This window comes from Dermacentor silvarum, chromosome 11 (genome assembly GCF_013339745.2).
Source record: "Dermacentor silvarum isolate Dsil-2018 chromosome 11, BIME_Dsil_1.4, whole genome shotgun sequence".
Taxonomy (NCBI): domain Eukaryota; kingdom Metazoa; phylum Arthropoda; class Arachnida; order Ixodida; family Ixodidae; genus Dermacentor; species Dermacentor silvarum.
Genome location: NC_051164.1, coordinates 13,346,611 through 13,371,778, shown reverse-complemented (window position 1 = coordinate 13,371,778; position 25,168 = coordinate 13,346,611). Strand labels below are relative to the sequence as shown.

General features: G+C 46.5%; 1 protein-coding gene across 1 annotated transcript in view; it reads left to right on the top strand.

Annotated features, from left to right (window-relative positions):
• The first annotated feature begins 4,847 nt into the window (after positions 1 to 4,847).
• Positions 4,848 to 25,168, top strand: part of LOC119433950 (ELAV-like protein 3) — a 171,750-nt gene continuing 151,429 nt past the window's right edge. The window contains exon 1 of the mRNA XM_037701240.2: positions 4,848 to 5,479. Coding sequence (XP_037557168.1) covers positions 5,422 to 5,479 — 58 coding nt within the window. The 5' untranslated portion in view covers positions 4,848 to 5,421. The remainder of the gene's footprint in view (positions 5,480 to 25,168) is intronic.

Sequence of the window (25,168 nt, the reverse complement as noted above, 5' to 3'; positions counted from 1 at the left end):
GCGTCCGGATCGATGATGAATCGCTCGAGGTACCATTCCAAGCGAGCAAGAATCATTCTTTCCATCACTTTGCCGACACCGTTCGAAAGCGCAATCGGACGATATGATGACAAATCAAGCTGAGACTTTCCAGGTTTCAGAATGGGCATCATGCGCCTCGATTTCAATTGTTCAGGAACGACGCGGTTTCACCAAGACTCATTGTAGTAGTGGAGCAGCTCATTGCGTCCAAGGTGACGTGATGCCATCTGGTCCTGGTGACGAAGAACGCCTGCAGGCCGCCAATGCCGCGTCGAGCTCATCAAGTGAGAATGGCACGTTCATTTCTGGTACACGTGGCCCAGGGACTTCATTCAGTGCCGCGTCAGTAGGGATGATCACAGACCCAGCAACTCGCACACAGAACTCTTCAGCCACTTCAAACGACGAGCGGCGTTGGTGGAAATCCAGAGCAGCAAAGGGCTTCCATTGACGCGGACATGAGCAAAGAGCCCTAATCGTTCTCTATATGTGCGAGAGCGATCTTCGGGGATCGAGCGTCTGACATAAAGATTTCCATCGCTTGTATTCCAATTTATCCATACGACGCTGGACTTTAATTTGTATGCGTCGTGAAGCCCTCAGATCTAGAACGGACTTCGTTCACCGATACCTTCTTTCAGCCTGTAGGCGTGCCGCACGCAGCCTCTCCAGTTCTGTGTCTGAGTGTGTTCGCCTTGCTGACCTTGGCAGCGAGCACATGAATGCTGTCAAAACGCTGTAGTGAGTAAGCGCGGCGGCAGCAGCGAGCGAATTGACCTTCGTGCCGGCGCTCGCATCAACGCGAACTAAGCCGCGAAAACACAGCGAGGGCAGACTGTGCCCCCGCCGCAGATGGCTTTCACGACACAGCCGCTCGGGTAGGCGCGCGCGACGCTGAACGCGCGCGCCCACCCGAGCATATTGAGGCACCCTACCCCCTCCTCCCGCCCCTCCCCCCGGACCCTTGCGGAGCCTTGCTGCACGGCGGCGGGCGTGGCCGTAGTGGCCACGCGGAGTAACACGCCTCCCCCCCCCCCCCACCTCACCTCCCTACCCTCCCTCCGGAGCGTTGCGCGCGGCTGGAAGACTGCGAGCTTCCTTCCCGCTTCCCACCTCTTTGTGCGCGAGATTGAGCCGCGATTGCCGGCTCACCACCGCACGCTTTTACTCGCACATAGTACATACGGCGTGCGGCAACGATTTTATCGCCCGTGGACTTTATACGGAACCTCACGGCGACGACGACAGCGACGGCAGAAACGCGCCTGGAGTGTCCATATAATTGATATCGCAGTAAAACAGCACAACGAACCGCCGAACGCTCACATACGCAGCCGCCCTTGCTCGCAGTTTTTGCCGAGTGTTCTCTCATGTTGAATTTCTTTCTCTATGGCGTCATCATGCAAGAAAATGGGCCAGGTTGATGTTTGATATTGTCGCAGCGTCCACATGTCTTCTAGAAAATTACACAGCGAGAAGGAGACAGCACCCATGGGGATTTCAGCGAAGGCCAAAGAAAAGTTTATTCATACAAGGTATAAAAAACTCTTGCCGAGGAGGTTGACATAAAGCAAATGAATGCCTGATAAAGGGTCAAGACCCCGTAAAATCAAATGACACAGCAATCCTAGTGCGGCAACCAGAAAGGAGAGAAATCATAATAGACATTGCATAACTGTTCGCTTCAAAGAAAGTAGCGTTTCACGATAGTACTCCGCCACTCCGTTCGATATACGAATTTCCGCCGCAGCACTACATAAAATATTAACATATCCAAAACAAAAAAAAAAAGAATGCTTCTATGTCGTTAAAATTTTGTGCACGAATGGAACGCGGAGAACAGCACTCATCATTTCTTCCGCTTGAGTCACGTGGAGGGCCGGCTACACAAAGGAAGCAATCAGTGCAGGAATGCCCACAGAGTCGGCGTTAAATCCGTGGAATTTGGAGAACGTGGGGCCTTTATTATTTGCTGGCGTTTTCTTTTTTTCTTGTTTTTATTCTTCGCCTAATATACGCTTAGAGATTTTTCATTCATTTCGGAAAAGGATACCTAGGTATTACGTAGCAACTTTTTTTCTCACCAGATTCACGGGAGAAGTTGCTTTGAAGGGATGACTCTAAAATATCGCTGTTTTCATAGAGACATTAACGTCGTAAGCCTTCAGGGATTGCGGGAAAAACCAGCACAAAGGAAAGGCTCGTTCCAAGACCCTAGATGATTGAATCGCTATTTTGATTCCTCGATGGAAGGTAAATAACTTCTTTGAACCTTTCATCCACTGCGACATTAAATTTCAAAGTCATTCAGATGTAAAATATTAATCTAAGTGCAAAGCTATGCGCGAGCTCGCTTTATTTGTATTTCTTTGTTCATGTTTCTTACATGGTGGTAAGTGATCCATTTCTTTTCTATTCTTTCTTTCTTTCTTTCTTTCTTTCTTTCATTCTTTCCATCTGTTTTTCTTCCACGCTGAAATCGAGCTCACCGAATATATTCTGTAAGCAGGGCTTTCAATAACGCATTTTCTGCTTCTAATATGCACGGCGCAAATTTATGTCACATATAGCTTAATAGTCAGTGCCATTTGGTTTTCTGTTTTGAGGCAACTACGGTTTTTTTTTTTTCCGGGGCAGCGGATATGAAAAAAAAATTACTACATGTTCTTTTGGCACTCTTGCAATCTGTGCGAAACCTTCAGCAGAAAGGTATGCAGTTTCACTGACAACGAATCTTAAATATTGCCATACATGTTCCCAGGGGCCGATCCAGGGCAGCCTCCAGGGCTGGCTTTCTTTCTGAATGCGCCAATGCATACTCCAGACTCGCGTCCCAGAATGTGATGCGAAAGCGTCAAATGGCCCACTGAGCGAAAAAAGCCGGTGGCGTCTGTAGCAGCGAACAAATGCAATGCAATGAGCGAACCTGAAGCCGCCTGTTGCTCCCGTCATGTATGCGGTCCTGGAGCCGCCGCACTTTGATTTCTCCAATCCGAGCACATGGCTTGCCTGGCTGCAAGGTTTCGAGGACTACTTGTTTTCCTCGGGAAGAAATAAGATAAGTGAAGAGTCTCAAGCAAAGACACTTTTGTTCTTCGTGGACCGAAAATCACGAGAACGTTCCACTCAAAAACGTTCGAGCCCGAGTTCGAGAAGCAGTTTGGTGGCCCTTTATTAAGCACCGTGGTTGCTGAAGGGGTAGCACGTCCCCCCCCAAATGTCTGATATGTGCCATTCACGGAGTACAGTCTAGAGAGCCGATGTTGTCCTCCGAGAGAGCTGGAAGCCCAGGGCAAGAAATTGTTGCAGCCCTGTTTTATCTGAACTGCAAAAACTAAGTTCTACTCGTGAAATACTGGCTGAGATTTGCGGAACATGCTCCGCTTTCCGGATCGACACTTTTGTTACTCAATCGAGATAATAAAATACATCATCATATGACACAGAATCTCAGAGGAGTTCATTACGGGCAATGGTCCGTAGTTCGTTGCAAGGCAATTTTCAGCATTTGCATCACGGTATCAATTTAAACGCGTCACCAGCAGCCCCCGTAACCATCAAGCGAATGAGGAAGCGGGAATAATGGTCAGAACCATGAACCTTTCTATTGACCCAAACACTTGGACGGAGGAAGACTGGCAATCACATCAGACAAAAACAGTATTTCGACAGTCGACACAGGACACCATCGCTGTCACCCATATCACAAGAACATGAAATCGGGCTGCCCGAGTTTCAATTCACCTGGAAGGTGACTGGCCAAGCAGATATGTGAAGGTCCATTGCAGATCAAAGTCCTCAGCGCACTTGCGTGAACTTACCGCTTCGTCACTCCCCTCTCCAACATATATCATCTTTCTATTTTTCCATTCCCTTGCCCCCGGCGTAGGGTAGCCAACCAGACGCTCTTCTGGCTAACACTCCTGCCTTCTGCCTTTCTTGCCTCCTCCTCAGTGGCTTAGCGGCTATGGCTCGCTGCTGGTGAGCTTTATGTCACGTCTGTATTTGGTGATCTCACCCCCAACAAAGCGAAGGAAATGTACAAACATTCGTTTACTAAAGTGTCGCCCCACTTAAGGTAGCAAGCGGGAGGGAAACTGACCTGAACCCTGCTGCGCCTTTAATCGGAAGCTTCGTGACCCCGTAATCAATCAATCAGTTATAAGTATTTCGTCAGTCAGTATTTCGTCAGTTAATAAGACATAATTTCGTCAGTTAATTAGTATTCCGTTAGTTAATAAGACAATTAATGAACGAGTCAGCAAGTCAGGCAATCAATCAGCCAGAAGACCCAGTAATCCATCAGACGTGTTAGAAATCAAGCAATCAATCTCTTTTCTGTTCGGCTTCCAGATATGCCACTTCTAGTCACCAGAGTGGTCATCTATGAATATATTCATCGAGAAATTCTGTTCTCTAGTGGAAGTTGTTACATGATTTACCTCTAAAACTGATCGGCACAGTAATTAAAAGGGCAAAAAACGACGCTAATTACTAATGACAGCAAACAATATCCGTGTGCCCGTAGCAAAAGGCGCATTACGAGTATCAAGAAAGCAAGAAAATTGGATACTACGTCTTCTGCACCGTGACTCACCACTATCGCCAACCGCCTATCCTCCAAGCTTTGCTTCGCTTCCGCCATCTTGGTCACCGTTGCTTGCCGCCGCGTCATCGTCTGGCCTCGGCCGCCGCCGCTGTGACGAGGCAGATTTCAACAGCAGACGACGGTGAACAGACGGTGTCGCACGCCCATGCGATAGCGAGTCAATCCTGCTGGAAGCGCCTACAATAACCTTTTGACGAGCCACTTTTGTCTCGAAGTTCATGACGCTTTTGTGCCCTTTATTTTTACTTTCTTCCGGCCTCGAAAATTTGAAGCCTGTCTGTTGCAAGAAACCAGCCTCGTAGTGGTCGCTTATCGAAGCAATCTCGGCTCGATGCGCAAAGTTTTCTGGGTAACCGGGTAATTTCCGTGCCTCGAGGCAGAATCTCGTCGTCCAGACCGCTGGTGCGTGCGTAGTTTTAAGCGTCGTGCTTTTTTCTTTGTTTTTTCTTTCTGCATACCTTTAGAACACGTGTGCTGTCTTTTAGGCGAAAGCTGGTTATTAGTTGTGGCTTTTAAAATCGTCTCACCCGCCGCGCATCCCACCTAAACCCCCCTTCATTTTAGAACCCGTCAGCTTAGCTAATCTCATTATCGCGCGCGTGTTCGACACTAATTGACGCCAGGACATTAGCCTCCAGCCGCAGTTATCGGAACTCGAGCCATTATTTGGCACTAAGCCTACCTTTTCCTACCGCAAGCGGCTTACACGACTGAACGGCGGTGGCGAAGCTTCCGGAACAACGTGTAGCCTTCACGTCGTCCCTCAAGACTGTGTCTTCTGCTTCATCGCCATGTCCTCGTGCCTGCGACAGTCTGTGGACGACGGGTGCATCTTTTACATTGACGACGGTGAGCCTTCTGTTTTTTTGTCTCCTTTCTTCAGTCTTGGGCGCTCTTCGTGAGAAATGAATGGTTAAACAGCTATCGCCTGCAAAAAGCTACTCGGTGCTTTAGAGTTTAGTGAAAACGCTTCGTTTAAACTAGATTACGACGAAGAAGGGGCTCACGTAGTACAAAGTCTCACTGTGGTCGCTCTGAGAAGCCACTTGGAAACCGTGCAGACGACTCTGTCGCAGTGCAGACGACCTAGCTTGCGTGGACAGACGGCCATTACGAATGTGAGGCTTTGCATTGCGATGTTTCATAGCCGTGTGCCCTTATGTTACTGCGATTTAAGACACATGTTTAAGCAAGTATAGCGCATTGTCTGTCATGTGACGCATATTTCGATTATCAGTGCACCATCTGCACACAAACGCTCACAAATCTATATATTTTTTTCTGCACGCACTGCACGTGTTCCACTTTTTATTGTACGCTTGGGTAAATAATCGTCTAGAAATTTTTCCGTGTATTTTATGATTACTTTTTTCTATTCCCTGCCTCCAACGCTGAATGCCTTTCACGCGCAAAACTTCGTTAACAGTCTCGCAAATGAAAATATTGCATTCTGATAGTTTTAACTGCTGAATTTTCCTGCGCACTTTCTTTCGTCATTGCGTCATTAAGGTAGCCTTGTGTGCCGCGTAGCTCTAATATATTTAATGAATATGCAGCAATGTCGCTATATGTTGTCCGACTATTTTTATACAACTCGACCCGGCTCGTGTAGACACTGCATTTAGAAACATAGAAAGATCTTTTTAAAGCTTCGCGTGGTGAATGCGATAAAAGGCGTGTTTTCATAATCTGCGCGTGTCTGCGCCATCTCGTTAATATTCAATAACTCTGAGCTTGGGTCTCAATTTTTAATCATTATCCTTACTCGGGTATTGTGGATGTCATTATCGATGAACACAGAGTTATTGTCACCAAATATTACCGGCATTTATGCTTCGTTCTTTTTTTTTTCTTTTATGAAAGGCTATTAGGATTTTTAAGCGCTGCTACTTGCCTCACGCTGCCCTGCATGGCTATTGTATTGCGTTCTCATTATTCCGGCTTGCCTGAGAGTTGTTCTGTGAATTCTGAAGGGGAATATTCAACTTCTGAATTCGCCGACGTTCACGAAGTATTTCCAAGGCAGAACGAAATTGCCTAAGTCTTGGTAAACCGGCCTTACATCGAGATTTGAAACTAGGTTTCTGCCATTTTTGTTCGGTGCCTTATTCGCCTGTTATTACATATAAGGGACCTCACATATTCTTTCCCCAAACAAAGGATAATTACTTTTCGTTCCAGAAGACTTTTAGAAGGCAAAGAAATATGAATGGGTCCTCTTTTCGGGCTGTACGCGAAAGCTAATTACGTTAGTCGGGCACGAAGATAGATGAAGTACGAATCACAGGGCATTGGAGACCGCGAGTTTCGCCCTCATGCTGACTGTCGTAGACAAGCGCGATCTCATTTCATTTGAAGATTTGCGATACTGTTGCAGCGACCAATTCGAGCACCACGGTTCTTTAGGCAACTTGAACTTTAACGAAGTGGAGAACTGGGCCAGTCGGTGTTGGTGCCATTCACGAGGTCTTGCTTGCCTAAAAACCAGCATAGTTGTTGGCTGGTTTGTACTGGCGCTCAGATGGGGTGTCTGTGAACGTAACGTGCCGATGTGTTGCAGAATGAAATATTAGGCAGCGTTCATTTCCTTCGATTGGTTATAATCCAAGTGATACATTATTTCATATCCAAGGGGTATGAAATAGGGAGTCGGGAAAAGGCCCCTTAGGAACCAGTTGACGAAGCGTGTTGCCATTGATTTATCATTTGCCATTAGTTATCGTCGCAATGTTGCCACCGTGGTGGCGTAGTGTATTTAGCGTTGCGATGAGCCGGAGGGGTTGCGGGATCAAATCCCGGCCATGGCAGCAGCATTTCGATGGGTTCGAAATACGAAACGAAAATGCCCGTGTGCCGTGCAATGGGTTCGCGGCTCGCGTCATATTTCAAGCGCCTGAGATTCGCTCACATGTACGCAAAGCTCGGTGGACGAACGTTCTATCACTCCGTCCCCATCGGAACGAGACCACCCCGGCCTGAAATCAAATCCGCGAGCTCGTGTTCGCAGGGTTCGCTGCATGTGCGTGGGTTTCACGTACGGGATTCGAGAGCACACTGCTTCGGTACCCATTTGGTTCTCTGTTCGCGGCACCATGAACAAAATCGTAGCATCCGAGGCACCTAACTTTTTTCCCCCAGCTTGTTTGCTATTTTGTTGCCAAGCAAGAACGCAATGGGACCGGTGGCGTCCCATTTGCGTTCCCCGTAGGCGCATTCTTCGGCGAATTCGTGTTTACTGCAAGCAGGCAATCCGTGCTGCGACCATAATACACGACCAACGCAGCGGTCACTCCAGCAGCGCGGGCAATCTTCGCCCCCGCGGCGCCTACAACGGTCGCGCCTCGCCGAGTACGAAGAACCTTGTTTGCGGAAGCGTGTGTATTGCGGCGACGTATGGTAGTCGCCAGTCGTGCTACATACTTCACGCCGTGAGCGCGCGTTCTAGGGAGCGTTCGAGCGAGCCGCCATTTTTTCGCGGTGACGCGCGAATCGCTTCGTCACCGTCGTGGAGCGTGCACCGCGTCTGCCCGGCGCGCGATAACGCAGCGCCGATCTGTTCCCGCAGGCGGTCGGGCGAGCTGCGCGTTACTTTGGCCTCCCGTAATTGCGTGCACTGCTGAGGAATGCTGCCGTTTCTCTGTCTTCCATCGGCCACATAACATCCTGAGACCCCGCAACACAAGTATCGGATGTAATCGCTCGTTAATGTGGTTTTTATTGTCTACTCTTATGTTATGAACTTGAAAAAAGAATTTAAAATTAAGTACCACGGTTAGATGCCAAAAGCTGCGTTTTCATGTACATGAAAAAAATAACTATCCCCATAATTTCCTCATGTTTGCTATGTTAAAACTGTATTTCATTGCCTAAATGCACAGATGAAGATGGAACTACCTGTAGTACATTGACATGTTGCTGCCGCGTCCATTATTTTCACGCAATCTCAGTGATTTCGAAACGCACCTCAAGGTTTCTTTCGGCCGCCTCGGACAACACAAAGGTCTAGATAAATTAAGTGGGAAATTTCTCGAAAGCGAATGACATGAATATGAGTAAGCCATTTTTTTTTTCAAAGTTACACATGCACCGTACTTCGTATCCACAAAAAAATTTTGTGTTATCACTTCGGAGTGAATTTGGAAAAAATGTTGAAGGCAATGTGCACTGTTTTATACAAGGGCTCTTAGGAGATTAACGTAGGCTTGCAAGGCCCCACTGATCCATGTGACATGATCTACAAGTACCTCGAATTGCTATCTTCATTCATGGTGCCTAAAGCGACACGCAAAACGCATATATAGAACGCACAACTACGCTCTGCGTACGTGCGTGCGCCCGTGGTTGTGTGCGTGCGTGCGTGGTTTTCCGAGCCAGAGCCACGATCTGACGGAGTGCGCAGAGTAAGCATCACTCCGTGTACTCGTGAGCTCCAGCATTCACTTTTTCGAGAGTGAGATCCTTTGAACGAGTGATGCGTCCACCGGCATTGAAGCTTCTCGGAGGCACCTTCAGAAGAGCATTACTGCCTGTTGACTGGGCCATGGCGGCCGTAAGAAAAAACATGCGAAGCGGCCGCAAATGCGAAAGAAACAGAAAAAATAAGAAAAGAAAGCCCCTCGTTTACCGTGCTTATGGAGCGCGGTAAACCCGATGTGGCCAAAATGAAGTCCCCCCAACTACGGCATGCTCGAGGTGGCACGTGGTTTTTCTCGCTAAACGCCAGAATGTAATTCATTTTTGATTTACGATGTTAAAACCCACGCTAAAATAACGCTCATTCTTACGGGCGCGATTAAAACAGGCTGGTTAAGTTATACGCTTGGTATTATTTTAGGTTACCATTTTTAAAGGAAGCAGCACGGGCACGCGAAGAAACTAACTGCTGATAATAGGTCAGAACAATTGTAGGTGTGTGCGAATATTGGAAATTTTGGACACGAAACAAGTAATCTTTACTATTCAACTTGAATAGTACTTGAAGTTTCGTACTTGGAGTTAGCGAATATTCGTTTCGTTCATTTCTATGACGGACGACAATAGTTCTTGCAGTGCAAAGGTTGAAAGGGATGATGATTATCCGTGCTACGCCCTTTCCTGGCAATTTCCGGCTTTCAGCTGGAGCTCCCGACACATGTTTGCCTCTGAAGTCCTTGTTCTAGTTAAATTAAAAAAAAAAACGTTGGGACAATGCTGAATAATTTTGGTTTAACAGGTGGTTGTCGTCGCAGTTCCTGAAAAAACACACGGAAGAGGTCGCTTATGCACCATAGGCACTATAGCAGTTCAGCAAGCCTGTCTCGCCCTAGGCAACCTATGTGCGATGCACACTCTTACAAGCATCTGAGAACGGCTGCTGGTCCTTTTTGTGAGTGAACGTATACGCCACTCATTTTGATAATTCGCGATGCGGGTGTATGAAACTGCGCGATAAAAGTGGGCGCAGTGCCAATAATTAGGTTAGCTGCGCATCTGTCACGGCGGGTGATGGATTACCTAAATAAGAATAGGCGAGCGGATCTGCGGATGACGTCATCGGCACAGCTGGAGGGTTGCCAACTCGCACAGGTAGCGCGGAGCGGATGACTTCAGCGCCCGACGTTACTCGGCGGTCGGAGAGGCGCGTAATCAGTTCTATTCGGTGCTCGGAAAGAACAGTCGGTGCTTCATCGCTGTGGAGCGGGTCCTTCTAGTGATCTTGCAGCTCAACTGCCACCTAGAAGGACGGTAATTCGATAAACAATGACAGCAGAAATGAAAGTACGCTCACGCGAAATACGGGTTCACTTCGTGGAACGACGATTTTCTTTTTTTTTTCATTACTGTCATTGACAAGGCCCACCATATCTGATCTCGCTTTCCTTTGTTTCTCACAAGCTTACCATTTGACCTGACGTCCAGTTGTTAGTGGCATTACATCTATCCCATACCGTAGACTTCTTTTTGTTCCCCAACGGCCTTACACAACTTTCATTTCCTTTTTAACACGAAGGTGTTTTATGCCGGGGTCCACCAAGACTTCACTGACGTATTTCCGTCACGGAAATACGTCATAGAACATAATACAAAGAAAGAAACCAGAAGAAAAAGTTCCACAAACATGCAAAATTTGGAAATCGAACCCACGACCTCTCGGTCCGCGACGATAGATCGCCGAGCGTTTAACCCATTGCGCCACAAACGCATTTGCAGAGAGCTACACAGACGCGCCTTATATATCTAACACTCCTCCGTGTACCCGCGCTCTAGCTCGGGGCGGTGCCGCCGCCTACGAGCAGAAAAGAGTAGTACTGCATTATGACACTAACGCGCACCGACAGTGAACGCTTCGGTGGTCTCAGCACTACGACGCCTCGATGCCAGCATTCGAAGGGACGCTGGCATCAAGAAGCACTACCAACGCCACTTAGGTGGCGTTCACCGTACTCAGCACAGCGGAGCGTGGCCTCCGCAATTAGCTCTGAAAATGTTTCTGAAGTTGATCTCGGAGGCTGCAATTACGACGCGCTGTACGCGCTGATTTGACTCGGTGACGATTCAGTTACGTGCTTTGTCTTGCGCGTTGTATTAGTGTGTCAGTTACGTGCTTCGTCTTTCGCGTTGTGCTAGCGTGTGCAGCGTAGTGCAGCTTCCATATGCACGACGGTTGCTCATGGTCATCGACGTTGGTAGTCGTGATGGAGGAGACGTGCCACCAGGCGTCAGCGTGGGTGCATCAACGCCTAAGGGCGCTTTAGCCACAAAACACCAATAGACATTATATATCAATGTGCAATAAACATTACACTACTTCTGTGAAGACACGTTTCACTTTCGTGTTCTATACCGATTCCTATATAAGAGGGATCAACCACATTTTTGTTTTTGTTTTCGTTTCTAAATCGGAATATCCCATTTTAAATTCTATATTCGAGGGCTGTTTTTTAATATGCATGTTCGACTCGAATCAAAAATTTCTCTAATACATTACGCCCATACATTCTTCATAATATGTGAATGAAGAAATTAAAAGGATGAGAGCCTTGTGAATGGGACACTACAGGGGCCGAACCTGCGTGGCCGCCCTCGTTTACTAAGGCGTCCTCATCCCGTCTGACGTTGCGTTTGTAGTGTAGCGCCTGGAGCGCCGGCCAAATCCCCCGGTGTTCTACTGGTATTAGCGTACGCTACGCGCTCTAGCCGCTCCTCTTCGCCTTCGGTGGCCCGGCTACTGAATACAGCGCCGCTAAAGAAATAACGCGTGTATCGAATATTCTAGTTTGAATATGAACTAGAATTTTTGATAGAAATCGAGTTAGACAGGCCATTTCAAGCGTAGGGCAGATAACGGGTGTACGATTTGAATTACACAACGGGTGCGACAAAAAGGAAGAACGCTGTGGAAGACGGAAGAGAATTACCGGGATGGTGGGACGACATGAGGAAATTTTCAGGCATAAGACGGGGTCAGGGGGCGCGAGACAAGAGCTATTGGATATCGCTGGGAGAGGACTTCGCCCTGCAGTAGGAGTGAATATGGGCTCACGATGCATGATCACCGTGACGATGATGATGATTGCGTGCACCGGTGCCGAGGGTAGCACGTGTACGCCAGCCGAAGGTATGTGCCATGCGCAATCTGGACAACGCTGCGCGCAATTCTCGGAAACGCAACGTGTGGCCACGCGCGCCTGTGTACGTACTACATACAGTGCTCGCGCGCCGCAATCTCGGCCACCCGCATGATTCATGGCGGGCTTCGTTCCGGGAGAAAATTGAAGCGGTAGGACGGCGTGCATATGGCACGAGTAAGCGAAAACTTCTTCGGGGCTTCGAGGCCCCGAGCGGAGAACGTTAAATAAGGGCGGACGCAGAAACCAGTATGGCGACGTGCTTTACGCTGCTACTCATGCGGCCGGCATGAGGGGCTGGCGTGTATTCTTTTGTATTCTTTCTTTTTTTTATTTTAAAAAATCACATCACCGCAACTTCCCCATCACTCTGGGTTACAACCCCGTTCGAAACAACTTTGCATGCCTTAGCGCATATGGAATGAACACTGCCTTTGCGAAGCACGAGCAAACAAAAAATCCCCTCCATCAGCAAATACGGCGCTAGGTATAGCGCGTTGTTCCGTAAAGCTCCGAGTTTTATTATATGAAACCATTCCCACGGTGCAAGCAATATCAGCGACCAAAACTTGCCTTGATTTGCCAAACTTGTCATCAAAAAGGAAACTCGTCCGATTTTATGCCCTTGAAGAAATTTACTTTCCTAATTCTGAACTGTAACACCGGGTCTGCTTTTATTGCCGCTTTGCTTCTCATGGCGAATGAACTACAATCTCAAGGTGCAGGTGCGTAGTTGCCGTGCACTCCTTTACTACCAATAATTGATTGCCCAATAAAGCCTTAAATGAAAACACCTGCCCGCATCGGTCGCCACCAGTATTGGCGATTCTTCTTTCCTTGCTACACTACCGAACAATTTATTAACGAAAAGTGAGCAGCGCCAACGACAAGAGCCGTGGAACATGACAATTATAAGCTCTGACTCGCGACTAAAGATTATTTTGTAAGCGTTGCTATGGTAACAGAGGAAATCACGCATGCGCGTTGCGACCTAAAAACAAAGCACGAAAGGGAACAAAGAGAAACACGACTTACAAAGCAAGGATCGCATTATCGGCAGTCAACCCAAATTTTCAGTAGAAGGCACTCAAGGCTTACTAATGCAGGCGCGCTCGCTCTTTCTTACATGCGATACATTCCTGACAAGACGTGTGCTCTTAGCTCTGTGGCGATATAAAATTTAATCTACGTCCCAAAGTTCGCATATCGTCAGAGTCAACAGTGCGCGCACCTTGTCATGCAAGCCTACCACATAAAAAATGAGCACAACTGTATTAGCAAATTTTCAGTAGCGCTCCAAGAAAAATAAATTACGTGTGCTGACTGCTGATAATGTAATCCACGTCGCGTTTCTTTTTATTTTTTATTCCTGCTCAGAGCACGCATGCGTGATTTCCTGCGTTTCATAGCCACTGTTCTTCAAGAACAAATATTAGTGGCGAAGAAGTATCATTACTGCAGAAAATCCAACAACGGTGGCAAGAAAGGCAGGATCGTATAAACTAGCTATCCCGCAGCAGAGTATGCTTCAGTTGCGAGACAACGCTTGTTTCTGTCACCTTCCATGGTACCGTGTCATTTCCCGCTGTTGACTTTTATCGTATAGGATGCACCAGCTTGCCCAGCTGGCAATTGTTTTGTATTAGTGCATACGTAAGCCACTTCTTTCTCTGGCACCGTTGAGCGATAAGAATTTTTCAAAGAAAGATTTAGGTGCCCTGTCCGGCAGACCAGCCGCGATTGTTTCATGGCTCTGGCATTTGTGCTGCTGGGCCGAAGGTGGTGTGCTTGATTGCCGAGAACGGTAGACAAGTGTCAATGGGGCAATAGAAAAAAAGTTGGGTTGATTGAGCGGTAAATGCGAGAGCAATGCGGGATCATTTTGTCCCACTTTTAGAGGTCCCGGATTCATGACTGAAACCTGCGTTCACAACATTGGAAATTGTGGCTCAAGAGCTCGCTCGACACACGTCCTTCCTCTTTGAGGAGCGACGTGCAACTAATGGTGGTCCGAAGCAGACCACCGTCAGTTGCACTAATATATATATATATATATATATATATATATATATATATATATATATATATATATATAGGGTGTCCCAAATCGTAGAATAATCGGTTTCTGGGCCTGTTGGTACATAGTTGTAGAAACGATGGAACCCAGCCTTCAGGACGCAAACACCAGGAGAGAAGTAGACGGACACACGCTGGGACTAGCCACAAGTTTAATGAAAAGCAACCACACAGAAGTTCGCAGGGAAGCCAGAGCGCGCATGCGTCATACATACCACGTGAGAAGTCAAAGAAAAAAACACTAAAAGACACCTAGTAGCCACATTTTCCTAAATAAGCAATCTCTTTCTTTGACAGCGATAACTAGGGTACACTAACACATTGATTGTGATGTTTTCGGATATGGTACGCTTCAATCAGTTCACGTTCGTAACCTGTGGTTCCCTTGCCTATAATAAGAAACAGATAGCTTATTTAGAAAAATGTGGCTACTAGGTGTCTTTTAGTGTTTTTTTCTTTGACTTGTCACGTGGTATGTACGACGCATGCGCGCTCTGGCTTCCCTGCGAACTTCTGTGTGGTTGTTTTTCATTAAACTTGTTGCTAGTCCCAGCGTGTGTCCGTCTACTTCTCTCCTGGTGTTTGCGTCCTGAAGGATGGGTTCCATCGTTTCTACAGGGTGTCCCAGCTAAACGTAGCCAATGTTTTCAAAACGACGGAGTGTGTTAGGCGGCTCAAACCAACTCAGTGGGGTTGAGGCATCGCGTATCCTAGTCTGCGGTATTTTTTTTCGTTTTGCAAAGTCAATTAGTCAGTATACACTAATTGTCCTAACTTTTTAAATATTGGATTCACCAAGGAAGTGCCAATACGAAAGTTGTAGATCACATTTAAAAATGGCTGACTGAAGTGTTTGCAACTAAGTACCATTGATGGAGCCTCTTGTAATTGTCTTTAAAGAAATCGCGCGAAATACAAAACCAAGCGCCTGATAGCGCCACTATTTCAGCACCCCCAGACGACCGACATGACGACCAATTCACTCCGACGAAGGCCGGTCCTCCGGCCGAAGCGTCAGTCAGTAAATATGCCATAAACGTTCGTCTTTTTTCCCTTTTTTTGACTATACCTTCGGGTCTGGCGCGAAACCCTTCATCTTGTATGCATATATATATATATATATATATATATATATATATATATATATAGTAATTTGTACGTCTACATGACCGGCTTCCCACATATAGTTTTTTCCACTTTGCCACCCCTAATGCTCGCGCATTAAAACACACGTCCAGCAGACCCTCGATGACTGTCGTCGTTCATGCGATTAGCATCAAACCGATGCAGTTACTCACCGCCTTGCTGAAGACACCTTTGCTTACAGTCTGCAGTGGGGTTTACCACTGCGGTGGCTGAGTGGCTACAGCGTCGCGCTGCTTAGTACGAGGTCGCAGGTTGGTTTGCCGGCTATTTAGACCGGGACCAAATTCAAAAACACCAGCGTACAGCGGAGTGTTTACACGTTAGAGGACTCAAGGTGGTTAAAGTTATTCCGGAGTCACCCATTACTGCGTGACTCATAATCATATTGTGGTTTAGGTGCGTTGATGATTCAGGTTTTAATCTGTGTAGTAGGGGATGTATATTAGGAATGTAATTAAGAAATATTAAGAAAGTAATTTCCAATGAACTACGGCGCGATTTCATAGGCGTCTTTTTTCAGCTGTAAATCACTAATTTGCATTATCAGTTAGAATAGCGCTGGTGCTTAATTTGATGAGTCGTACATGTAATTTTCGTATTTTTCTTTTTATTTCTCTCTTTCTCTCTTTATCGCGAGCGGCAGGCACATTTCAGGGACTAGATTGTAGGCAGCACCAGCAAGCAAAAGTGGGTGGAGCAAGCCTAAAATGCTAATTGCATGAAAGTAAGACGATCTTCTAGTTAGATTAAGGTGCGCGTTAAATAACTGCAGGCGATAATAATTACTTCGTACCCTCCCGTATACGGCGCCCTTTACAGTCGCAGTGTTGCTTATGGACGTTAACCCCGATCAACAGTACCGGCAGACTTTTAAGTACGATATGGCACCGCCTGAGTAATTGGTCGCTGTTCTTTTTTTTTTTTTTTGGTCTATGTTGCAGAAGGCCGGAAAGGGGGGGGGGGGGGGTCAAAAAAGGACGAGTAAGGGAACACAACGGCGACTTTTTTTTCTGATGAATTCATTGAACAGGGCAGCAGTGACAGCCCCCAGATAAGAGCGTTCATGGGGCGCTAAAGTGGACTACCATATGTTGGATTGGTAACTGACAGCCCTACAATCCCTGGAAAGTTAACTTCAGAGTCAGCGACGGCTAAGTAAGAAAAACAGATGCATAAACGATGGACGGCTGGCGGCGCTACTTCACCCTAATTTTTCGTACATTCAGCACGTGACGTCATGAATTTTAACCGTTAGTTTATGTTGTTTATTGTTGCGACTGTGTTTGTCCGTTCTAAAGACGGTACCTTGCAAGATCCTAGATGGTCGTTACGCCTGTTTTCGCTTTAACTAGCCCGAAGTTATCACGGAATCCTCGACTGCATCGTTCACAATATGTGATCTCCAAGCAGTGCTCCTCGACAAAGCGCGTCACATCCGGTACCCTACTAAACTAATAAGACACATGCGCCGTCGCAAATTCGTACCGTCCAAAGTCGTTTAACTTACTACTGCATACTGCGACTTTCTCTTCTACGATGAGTTACGGAATTCTTGAACGGGCATTAGCATCAACAGAAAAGATGTCTAAAAAGGCAGTCCTGCGAAGGAGCGAACATACTACGTAGTGCTTTCAAACTTCCATACTAATCTCATACCGCTCACTGATTTCAAGTGTATACCATTATTCCCGTCCAATCAATGGTTTATTATAGATTATGGCATCAATATAAGGATGGAACAGCTAAAATGATAATACACTACACAGCACAGCAGGTTTACGAACGAACCTACCGATGTACGCTGCAGGACGCGCGGGACAGTAGCGTGTAAATGAAGACAGTAAAAACTACGGAGAACAGATACTAAGTCGCGTTGTACAGGCACTGCTGAACCAATTTCCGGGGAAAACAGCATTCATCTAAATGCTGTCACTTTTAAAGAGTGAAGCAAATTATCTGCCATATCCAAATTTCAACTTTGTTAACGCGCGTACTGCGTGTTGTGGTCTCTTTGTACTACATTCCCACGTTCGCTTGTATTTCGGTATGCAAGACTGCGCCCATTGTAGGCCTCTTCATCGGCCGAGGAGGAAAGAGTGCGCCGCGGACCCTTTCTTCCTCTCAGACTTGTGCGAGCTGGCGAGGCGCTGTTTGAATTTGCTCCTGAAGCACAGAACGAGCTCGCGCTGCTGAGCTCGTTCTCCTAGAAATCTACGTGATGTCAGTTTCTACGAGGTCGTCGGAGAGTCACTTTGAAGGCTTTTGGTGCATCAGCAACTGCACAGTACGCTCAAAGCTCACTATAGGCTGCGCAAATATGTGACGTGCACAGTCGGCCGCAACTACATGCACGTGTTGTGAACTATTTTAGCTGTGCAAGTTTCCGCTTGAAGAAGAGCAGCGGCGTCTGTGTATTGCCAGCGTGAATTGGAAAATATTTAACTATCTGGTCGCTTGGCGTAGAAATTGAAAGAGGGCTCGGGTATGCAGTCAACCCAATGTAACCTCGAAACATCAAGCGCGACTAGTTATACAGTGTGTTTCACGGAATTTTTTTCACGGAATTTTTAGAAATCCGTTGTGGCAGGTAGCATATAATTCTTATCATTGAGCTGGGTTATTCTATAAGGCGGACATTAGGAGCACGAGAAATCGAAACAAAAATGCACTAATAACTTCTTAGTTAATTACTTTACGACACATATTGCAATTTACGAATTGTAGCCGGTGAACTAGTCAGGCGTATGCACTTGGAATGAATTTCCGGAATGACACCAGTTTGGACATATGCGCCATCAAAGTCATCGTAAAAATGCACTGTTGTTCCACTTACTTTTTTTACCAAAATGCTGTTTTATACATTGAAGCACAAAGTAACTGGAACGCCAATGTATTTCGTCCCACATTTTGGAAAATATCTCGAAGCTGGTGTCATCCTGGAAATTCATTTCAAGTGGATGCGTCCTTGCCAACTCACCGGCTACAATACGTAAATCCGCCTCAACGCCCGTAGAAACCCCGACCATGCCTAAATATGTCTCTCAGATCAGTTTAGAACGTAGAAGATGCCACCTCATACTAAGTACACTGCGCGAGCCCGAAAACAACCACTAGCAAATGCCACCGATCATATACCGGGCGTACAACACGGAGCAGCCGCCCAAGGCGGCAGGGCAACGGCCTATAGCACCGCTTCCTGCGCATTCTGACGGTGCCCGTGACAAAAAATAATGAACGATGCTTAAGCTTCGCCTTTAAGAGTGGAACGCGATAGCGTTATCGGTCCCCGTTCGCATCGCATTTTTCTTTGAGTAGGCTTCACTGCAACACAACGTGGGCAAGCCAGCTTATAAAGACCAAGCTTACACCGATCCCTTTAAAGTTGGCTTAACTTTTAAACAGATATGCATTGCTGGGAAGACGGGTTTCCAGGGGCAATATAAGTCGTCTTGTATTAAAATGTGAAGGCCCTAGGACCTTTCTTTATTATCTTATTTGTTTGCAATTTCCCCGAGCGGGCGTGTCCAAAACGCGTTAGGCAGGCGAAGTCCCAATTTGACCTGCCGAGGAGGCGAGCGCCATCTGGATATGAATTACGCAACTAACCTATCCGAGCGCGCCGCTGTTGGTATGGTAAAAATGCTGCAAAAGGGGTTTGTGTTTGAGTTTCCTCGTAACAGGATTGTTTTCTCGTACATTCAAATTACAATCCGACGCCACCGTGTGTGTAGTGTGGGTAAGTCGTACCTTACCATTTTTCGGACGGATTTCACTGTGAGAAATCCAATTTTTGTTCACTAACACCTTGCGCCACGCGGAAGGCCTGCGTGGTCGGAGGTGGTTGGGGATGATTTTAACGCGACAGCGTTAATGTCCCCGTGTCGCAGAAAATCCGGTGTCGGCGTGGATGTCGGAGTCCGTGGCGGAGAAAGTAATTCCCAACCACACCCGGCCCCCGATAGATTTAAAGCACTCAAACGCACAAACCTTGGTATTACTTAAGGCAACGTTAATTAAGATAGAGTTAAGCACTCGTGCCCACGACCTTTGGTGGAAGTCAAACCCTCGATCTTTGGTGGGAGTCTAAACCACGACCTTTGGTGTTAATTAGGCTGATTATAATTAAGGTACATTTAATTAAGATATAGAGAATTAACGCACTTGAAACCACGACCTCTGGTGGGAGAAAACAAGTAATAGGAAGTAACTACGCATTCGAATGAAATGTCAAATAATTTAATTACTGTCTTGTGAGCGAGCAGGCTTTCTCCATCCTCTTTAGCGCATGCAAAAGTGACTGTCAACTTTTCAACAAATTAACAAGAACTGTCTAATTCCTAGTATATGAGCTTACGGCACATATTGCACTTTACGGATTGTAGCTGGTGTTCTTGCAAGACGTATACACTTGAATCTTCATGACAAGTTATCAATTCATGTCATCATGAAGATTCAAGTGTTGCGAGATATTTCCCAAAGTGTGGAATGAAATACACCGCTGTTCCAATTACTTTTGTGCTTAAATGACTAAAAGAGCATTTGGTTAATTAAGCAAATAGTACAACAGTGCATTTGACGACGTGTTTGATGGCGCATATCTCCAAACTGTTGTCATACTGGAAAATCATTCAACGTGGATAGGCCTTGCAAACTCAACGGCTACAATTCGTAAGTTACAAAATGTGTCGTAAAGTATTCAATTAAGAAGATAGTATTTTTCTTAATTGGATATGTGTTTACATTTCTCGTACACGTAATGTCCACCTCTCTGAATAATCCAGCTCAAGATCTATAATTATCTTATTTGCAACAGGCGAATCCTTAATATTTCTGGAAACTTCAATATGAGCACTCCGCGTGATAGCCTGCGCAGCTGTATGTTTTTCATCTTCGCCCCGTTCAAGTAGAAAAAGAAAAAACACAGCATATCCACGAAGTGAATGATGATGAGTGGGCGAAGCACCGGGGGATCATTCGGGTAAACCACAGCTACGGACGAGAGATAAAGAGAGCGCGCGTCGGGAACGAGAGAGAAAATTACACCATCTTCCCGTAGGGGAACCCTGAGTAGTATGCGAAGCAGCCATGGGGTTGACTCAAGGTAGTTTTATCAGCTGTATAAACTTGGACATTCAGCAGCACCAGCAACGCGCAGAACTGTTGTCGACGCCGTCGGCGTTTTGCCCGCGTTCGCACCGAATGCGCGCAAAGTGGAACCGGAACCGGAAGTGGAACCGTAAGTGGAACCGGAACCGGAAGTAGAGCCGGAAGTGGAAGCGGAACCGGAACACCATCTAGTGAACACTTCATAAAACTACAGGTGGCTACGGACACACAACGCCATCTATTGAGCAATTCATAAACTAGAGGTGGCTACATACTACTACTACTACTACTACTGCTGCTGCTGCTGCTGCTGCTGCTGCTGCTGCTGCTGCTGCTGCTGCTGCTGCTGCTGCTGCTGCTGCTGCTGCTGCTGCTGCTGCTGCACAACAACAACAACAACAACAACAACAACAACAACAACAACAACAACAACAACAACAACAACAACAACAACAACAACAACAACAACAACAACAACACAACAACAACAACAACAACAACAACAACAACAACAACAACAACAGAGGAGGGAACGACCCACACCCTAAAAGGAGCTTCGCCCCTAATATCAAGAACTCGCGTTTTATACCTAGTACAAACGGCTGTTTTGATCTATATCTGCGCCAAGTGCATCGATTTTGTCATCTCTCATTGAGAGGTAATTCGCTTCCTAGTGTATACGTGTTCGTGCTCTGCTAACAGTTTTTGTGGGGTTAGTAAGCTACAGGGTACACCTGTGTTTCCATTTGACTAATTAAAAATCGGTGGTGTTGAGGGAACGTAGGCTAAATTCGCAAATTGCTTGTGCTTAAGATCGGGGTTTGTTGCGTTCTGCTTTGAAAACCCTGATCTCGGAGCCCTGGAGTTCAAACGCGCTTGTCCTTGCTGTGGCCCCAAATTTTGAATCTTACACACGGTACGCCTGACACAGTGGGGTTAACGAAAACTACAATCAAGTTTGAAGTTTATTTGTAGCGCAAGAGCAAAGAAAGCATACATCTTAGGCAGTACATTAGGAGGTCCCAAAGTAGAACTATCTGGGGGACCTCCTGTTTTAGAATGCATACGATATAATCACATAAACAGCATCAGGATGCATCCAGCAAGCGATAACCACTTTACACAAATCAAAGTGTTATATAAAAACAAAATAACAAGAAAATAGTATAAAAATAAATATCATACAAATCATAAATATCATAACGAAAACAAGTTAAGAAAAAACAATCAAAAAGGGAACATTGCGTAAGAAAGAACAATAATTTTGATTAAGCCTACTTAACAAAAAAATTAAAATAGACTTAAGTCGTCAACTCTAGAAGTGTAATCATCAGGACGCCTGAATGAACTTGTGAAGAGCTGCTTTCGAAGACTTGTAGCTCTTACATAACTGACACTTCACTTTTTTTCAATCATGCCTTTCGTTTTCCTTTCCAATATTCCACTATAGATCGGTATCCTCCGCATCAAGGGCTTCGTTTTCTTAGTGGTAAAGGTTCACTCGCACTGCAAGCAACTACCCGTATACCGCGCACCACTGTCCTGCCTTTCCGAAAGAGCGGTGCCTCCGAGAACGCTGTTGGCATGCGACCGATGTTTCGGCGACGTTAGGTAATGTGTTCGGCCGTCGTGACCCGATTGCAATATAGGCGCAGTGCGTACACTTGCGTGCACGGGGCCTTGACCATCTTGAGGGAGACGAGCGCAGTCGCTTGATATATGACCCGTGCGCTGTCCTGTGCTATACCGGCGCTAGATGTATCGGCCATGCACGGGGCAATAACGCTGACCTATGGCCGAGAACAATCGCGTTTTGTTATCTCGTCTCCTCAGAAGGAAGGTGACGATACTTGCTCTTCTCTTTCCAGTATGTCAGTATTTCCTCTTCTAAGCTGTACGGGAAGCGCGATTTCTTTCTGTCCCTAAATATCCTCTCTTGACCTCGTCGTCAGGTACGCACGCTTTCTGTCTGGCTGTCTTGTCTGTCTGTGTGTATGTGTGCGTACGTGTGTGCTTCCCTGCAATTCGAGGAAGACGCGTGCGTCCTCGTAACTTCTACCTCCTACTGCAAGCCATGCCGACGACGATTCTGCGACGCGGTCTCCTTTCGAGCTTATTGCTGGCCGGAGTGGCTTCTCGTCCGTTACTCCTGCGCTTTGCGAGCGCCACGAGTACGGCAACGAAAGTTGTGGGCTTCCCGCATTATTGGTTCCACGAGCGGTGACACTCGGCCTCTGCCGTCAGCGTGCCGACATCTATCGGCTGCTCTACTTTCAGAGGGGACGGCCTTGTGGGCCCATCCCCATTTATTGCGTCTTTTTTTTTTTTACATTACGCATGCATTTGCCGAATGCCTATATATACACTTGTGCTGTCTCCGCTATGTTCCGTGATCTTAACTCTTTTGTCTCTCACCCCTTTTTTGCGTATAATAGTATGCCTTATTTGCAGAGAAACGTAATAGCCTTACGTACGGGAACCGAATAGTGTTATCCTCACCGCGCGTTCTCCGTACGCCAAGTGGTATCGGTGGCCCATCTACGCTGTGTTAACGCACGCAATTTTTAAAATCTCGCATACCTAATGCTTACGTATCATCTGACAAAGCGTTCTCAAGAACGGCAGCACCCGTTGCTTTTGCCTCAATGCCAATCGCCCCAATGGATACGCTCTCGCTGTCATCTAACGCCACTAAACGGTTAACTTGGAAGGAGCTTTTCGCATCTTCACAACTCGCCGGAAGCGCAAGACATAAGCCGCTAGCGCGCTCAATCCGTCATTGTTCGATGATTCAGCCATCCGCAAATCTGTTGATATTCGTCATCAGAACAACTGAAGTGTACTTCCAAAGTACATGTACTAAAACTGAAGTGGGGTTGCTAATAGATTGTCTTGGCCTGGACAGGTTGGACAAGAGACCCTGATATTGCGCTGTCTCCCGACATATTACCTTTTTCTTCCCTTGCGTTAAACGAAAAGCTTTAAGGTGCATGGTTCTCACAAGAAAAAGAAAATTCACCGATCGACGGTTACGATTCTGTATACGTGCTCAGCTGTATACGTGTTTTCGTTTCGCGATATATTGGCTGGCGCGTACAATCTGTCTCGTGCGGCATGTTGCAAACGGAGCGCAGTGTGGCACGACTGCCTCGATAATCGGGAGATCGCGAGAGATATCGTCAGGGTTATGTGTGAGCACGATTCACAGCCGCCGCCGCCGACTAAATCTACCAGACGACCAGCGCTATAGTCTGGCATCATCTGTGGTTTCCGCGCTGTACAGGAAATGATCTCTTTGATGGACGCAAGACATTGGATCGTTTTGAGTCTTAAGCATTACGAGTGCGGTCCTGCTAAGGTAATATTCGCAAGGTGAATGTTAAAGAAGACAACCATTTAGGACGGGCGAAGAATGTCAGACTTATATGTCCCACTGTGCACATAAGTATTCTTCGTCAAGCAGATCACATGGCGCGTCTATCGCCTCATGGCTGTCTTTAAATGAGCGGAAGCAGCTTAAAGGCATACACAAGATGAGCGTGCATGTTTTGCATGTCTTGTTGTGTTTACTGCAAATCATTTACACTAGTATTGTCGTTAGGGCCGCCCACTATCACAACGTTCCTTGAAGAACAGTTTCTCCTTGGAAGGCTTAAAAATGAACGCGTTTCTCCTATATACTGTTATGATGTGTGCGTATGGATAATAAATAGGTAATACATTTTGGTAGGTGTGGGTATGGCAAATTCCGCTGCCTAACCTCACCAAAATCTGAAAAGCACACAGATGTCACGCAAACCTGTCTTGAAATACTTTCAGTAAGCAAGTAGGAGGGAAAATGTGCTTGCGCATTTCCGTAGTCGCTTTTCTAGTGCAAGAATTAAATTTTGCTCGAATTCCTTTAAGGTGTCTGTATTCATCATATATCCTGGCTTGAAGAAATATGAAAGAAATAGCAAAGCATAGCCAAAAAGAACGTAAGGAATCTCCGCAACCTTTGTGCCATGTTAACGTATATGAAATTAAAGGCATAAATGTGTTCTCACGACGTCTCAAAAACACGTTACGCAAGAAAAGCCCTGGCGTCTGTACGCATGCGTTCAAGACGCACAGTGACGAGCCTAATCCCCCAAAACCCCACATATCCTTTCTGATGAGCTCAATGTCATGCCTCCAAATTATGGACCGGACACTTAACCGGGTTAACCTCTCTGCCCTTCGCCTCTTATTTCCTTCTTTCCTCCAAATTATGGCTTACGCTCTGGAAATCTAATGCAGGGTCCATACCAGCGTTTTTTATTTGCTGGAGGGAGCTTTCTGTTTTGGGTATTTCAGCAAAACAATTTATAAAGAAGTCATTTACTCTAAAATCTTCTTAGTATTTTCTTAATACGAATACTCTCCACGGCCATAAATGAATGCTAAAACGGGGTGTGTTAATTTTCTTCTATGTGGAGAGGTGTTTGGGATTTCTGGCCACCTGACTCACAATGGCGACTAGTTCAGGCCTTTAGAGCTTGGGTGCTGAATGCGGGCGCAGCTGTGCGGTGAGACACGATGCTGCTGCTCCGTAACACTCGCCGCCGGTGTGTGGCCGCTGCAG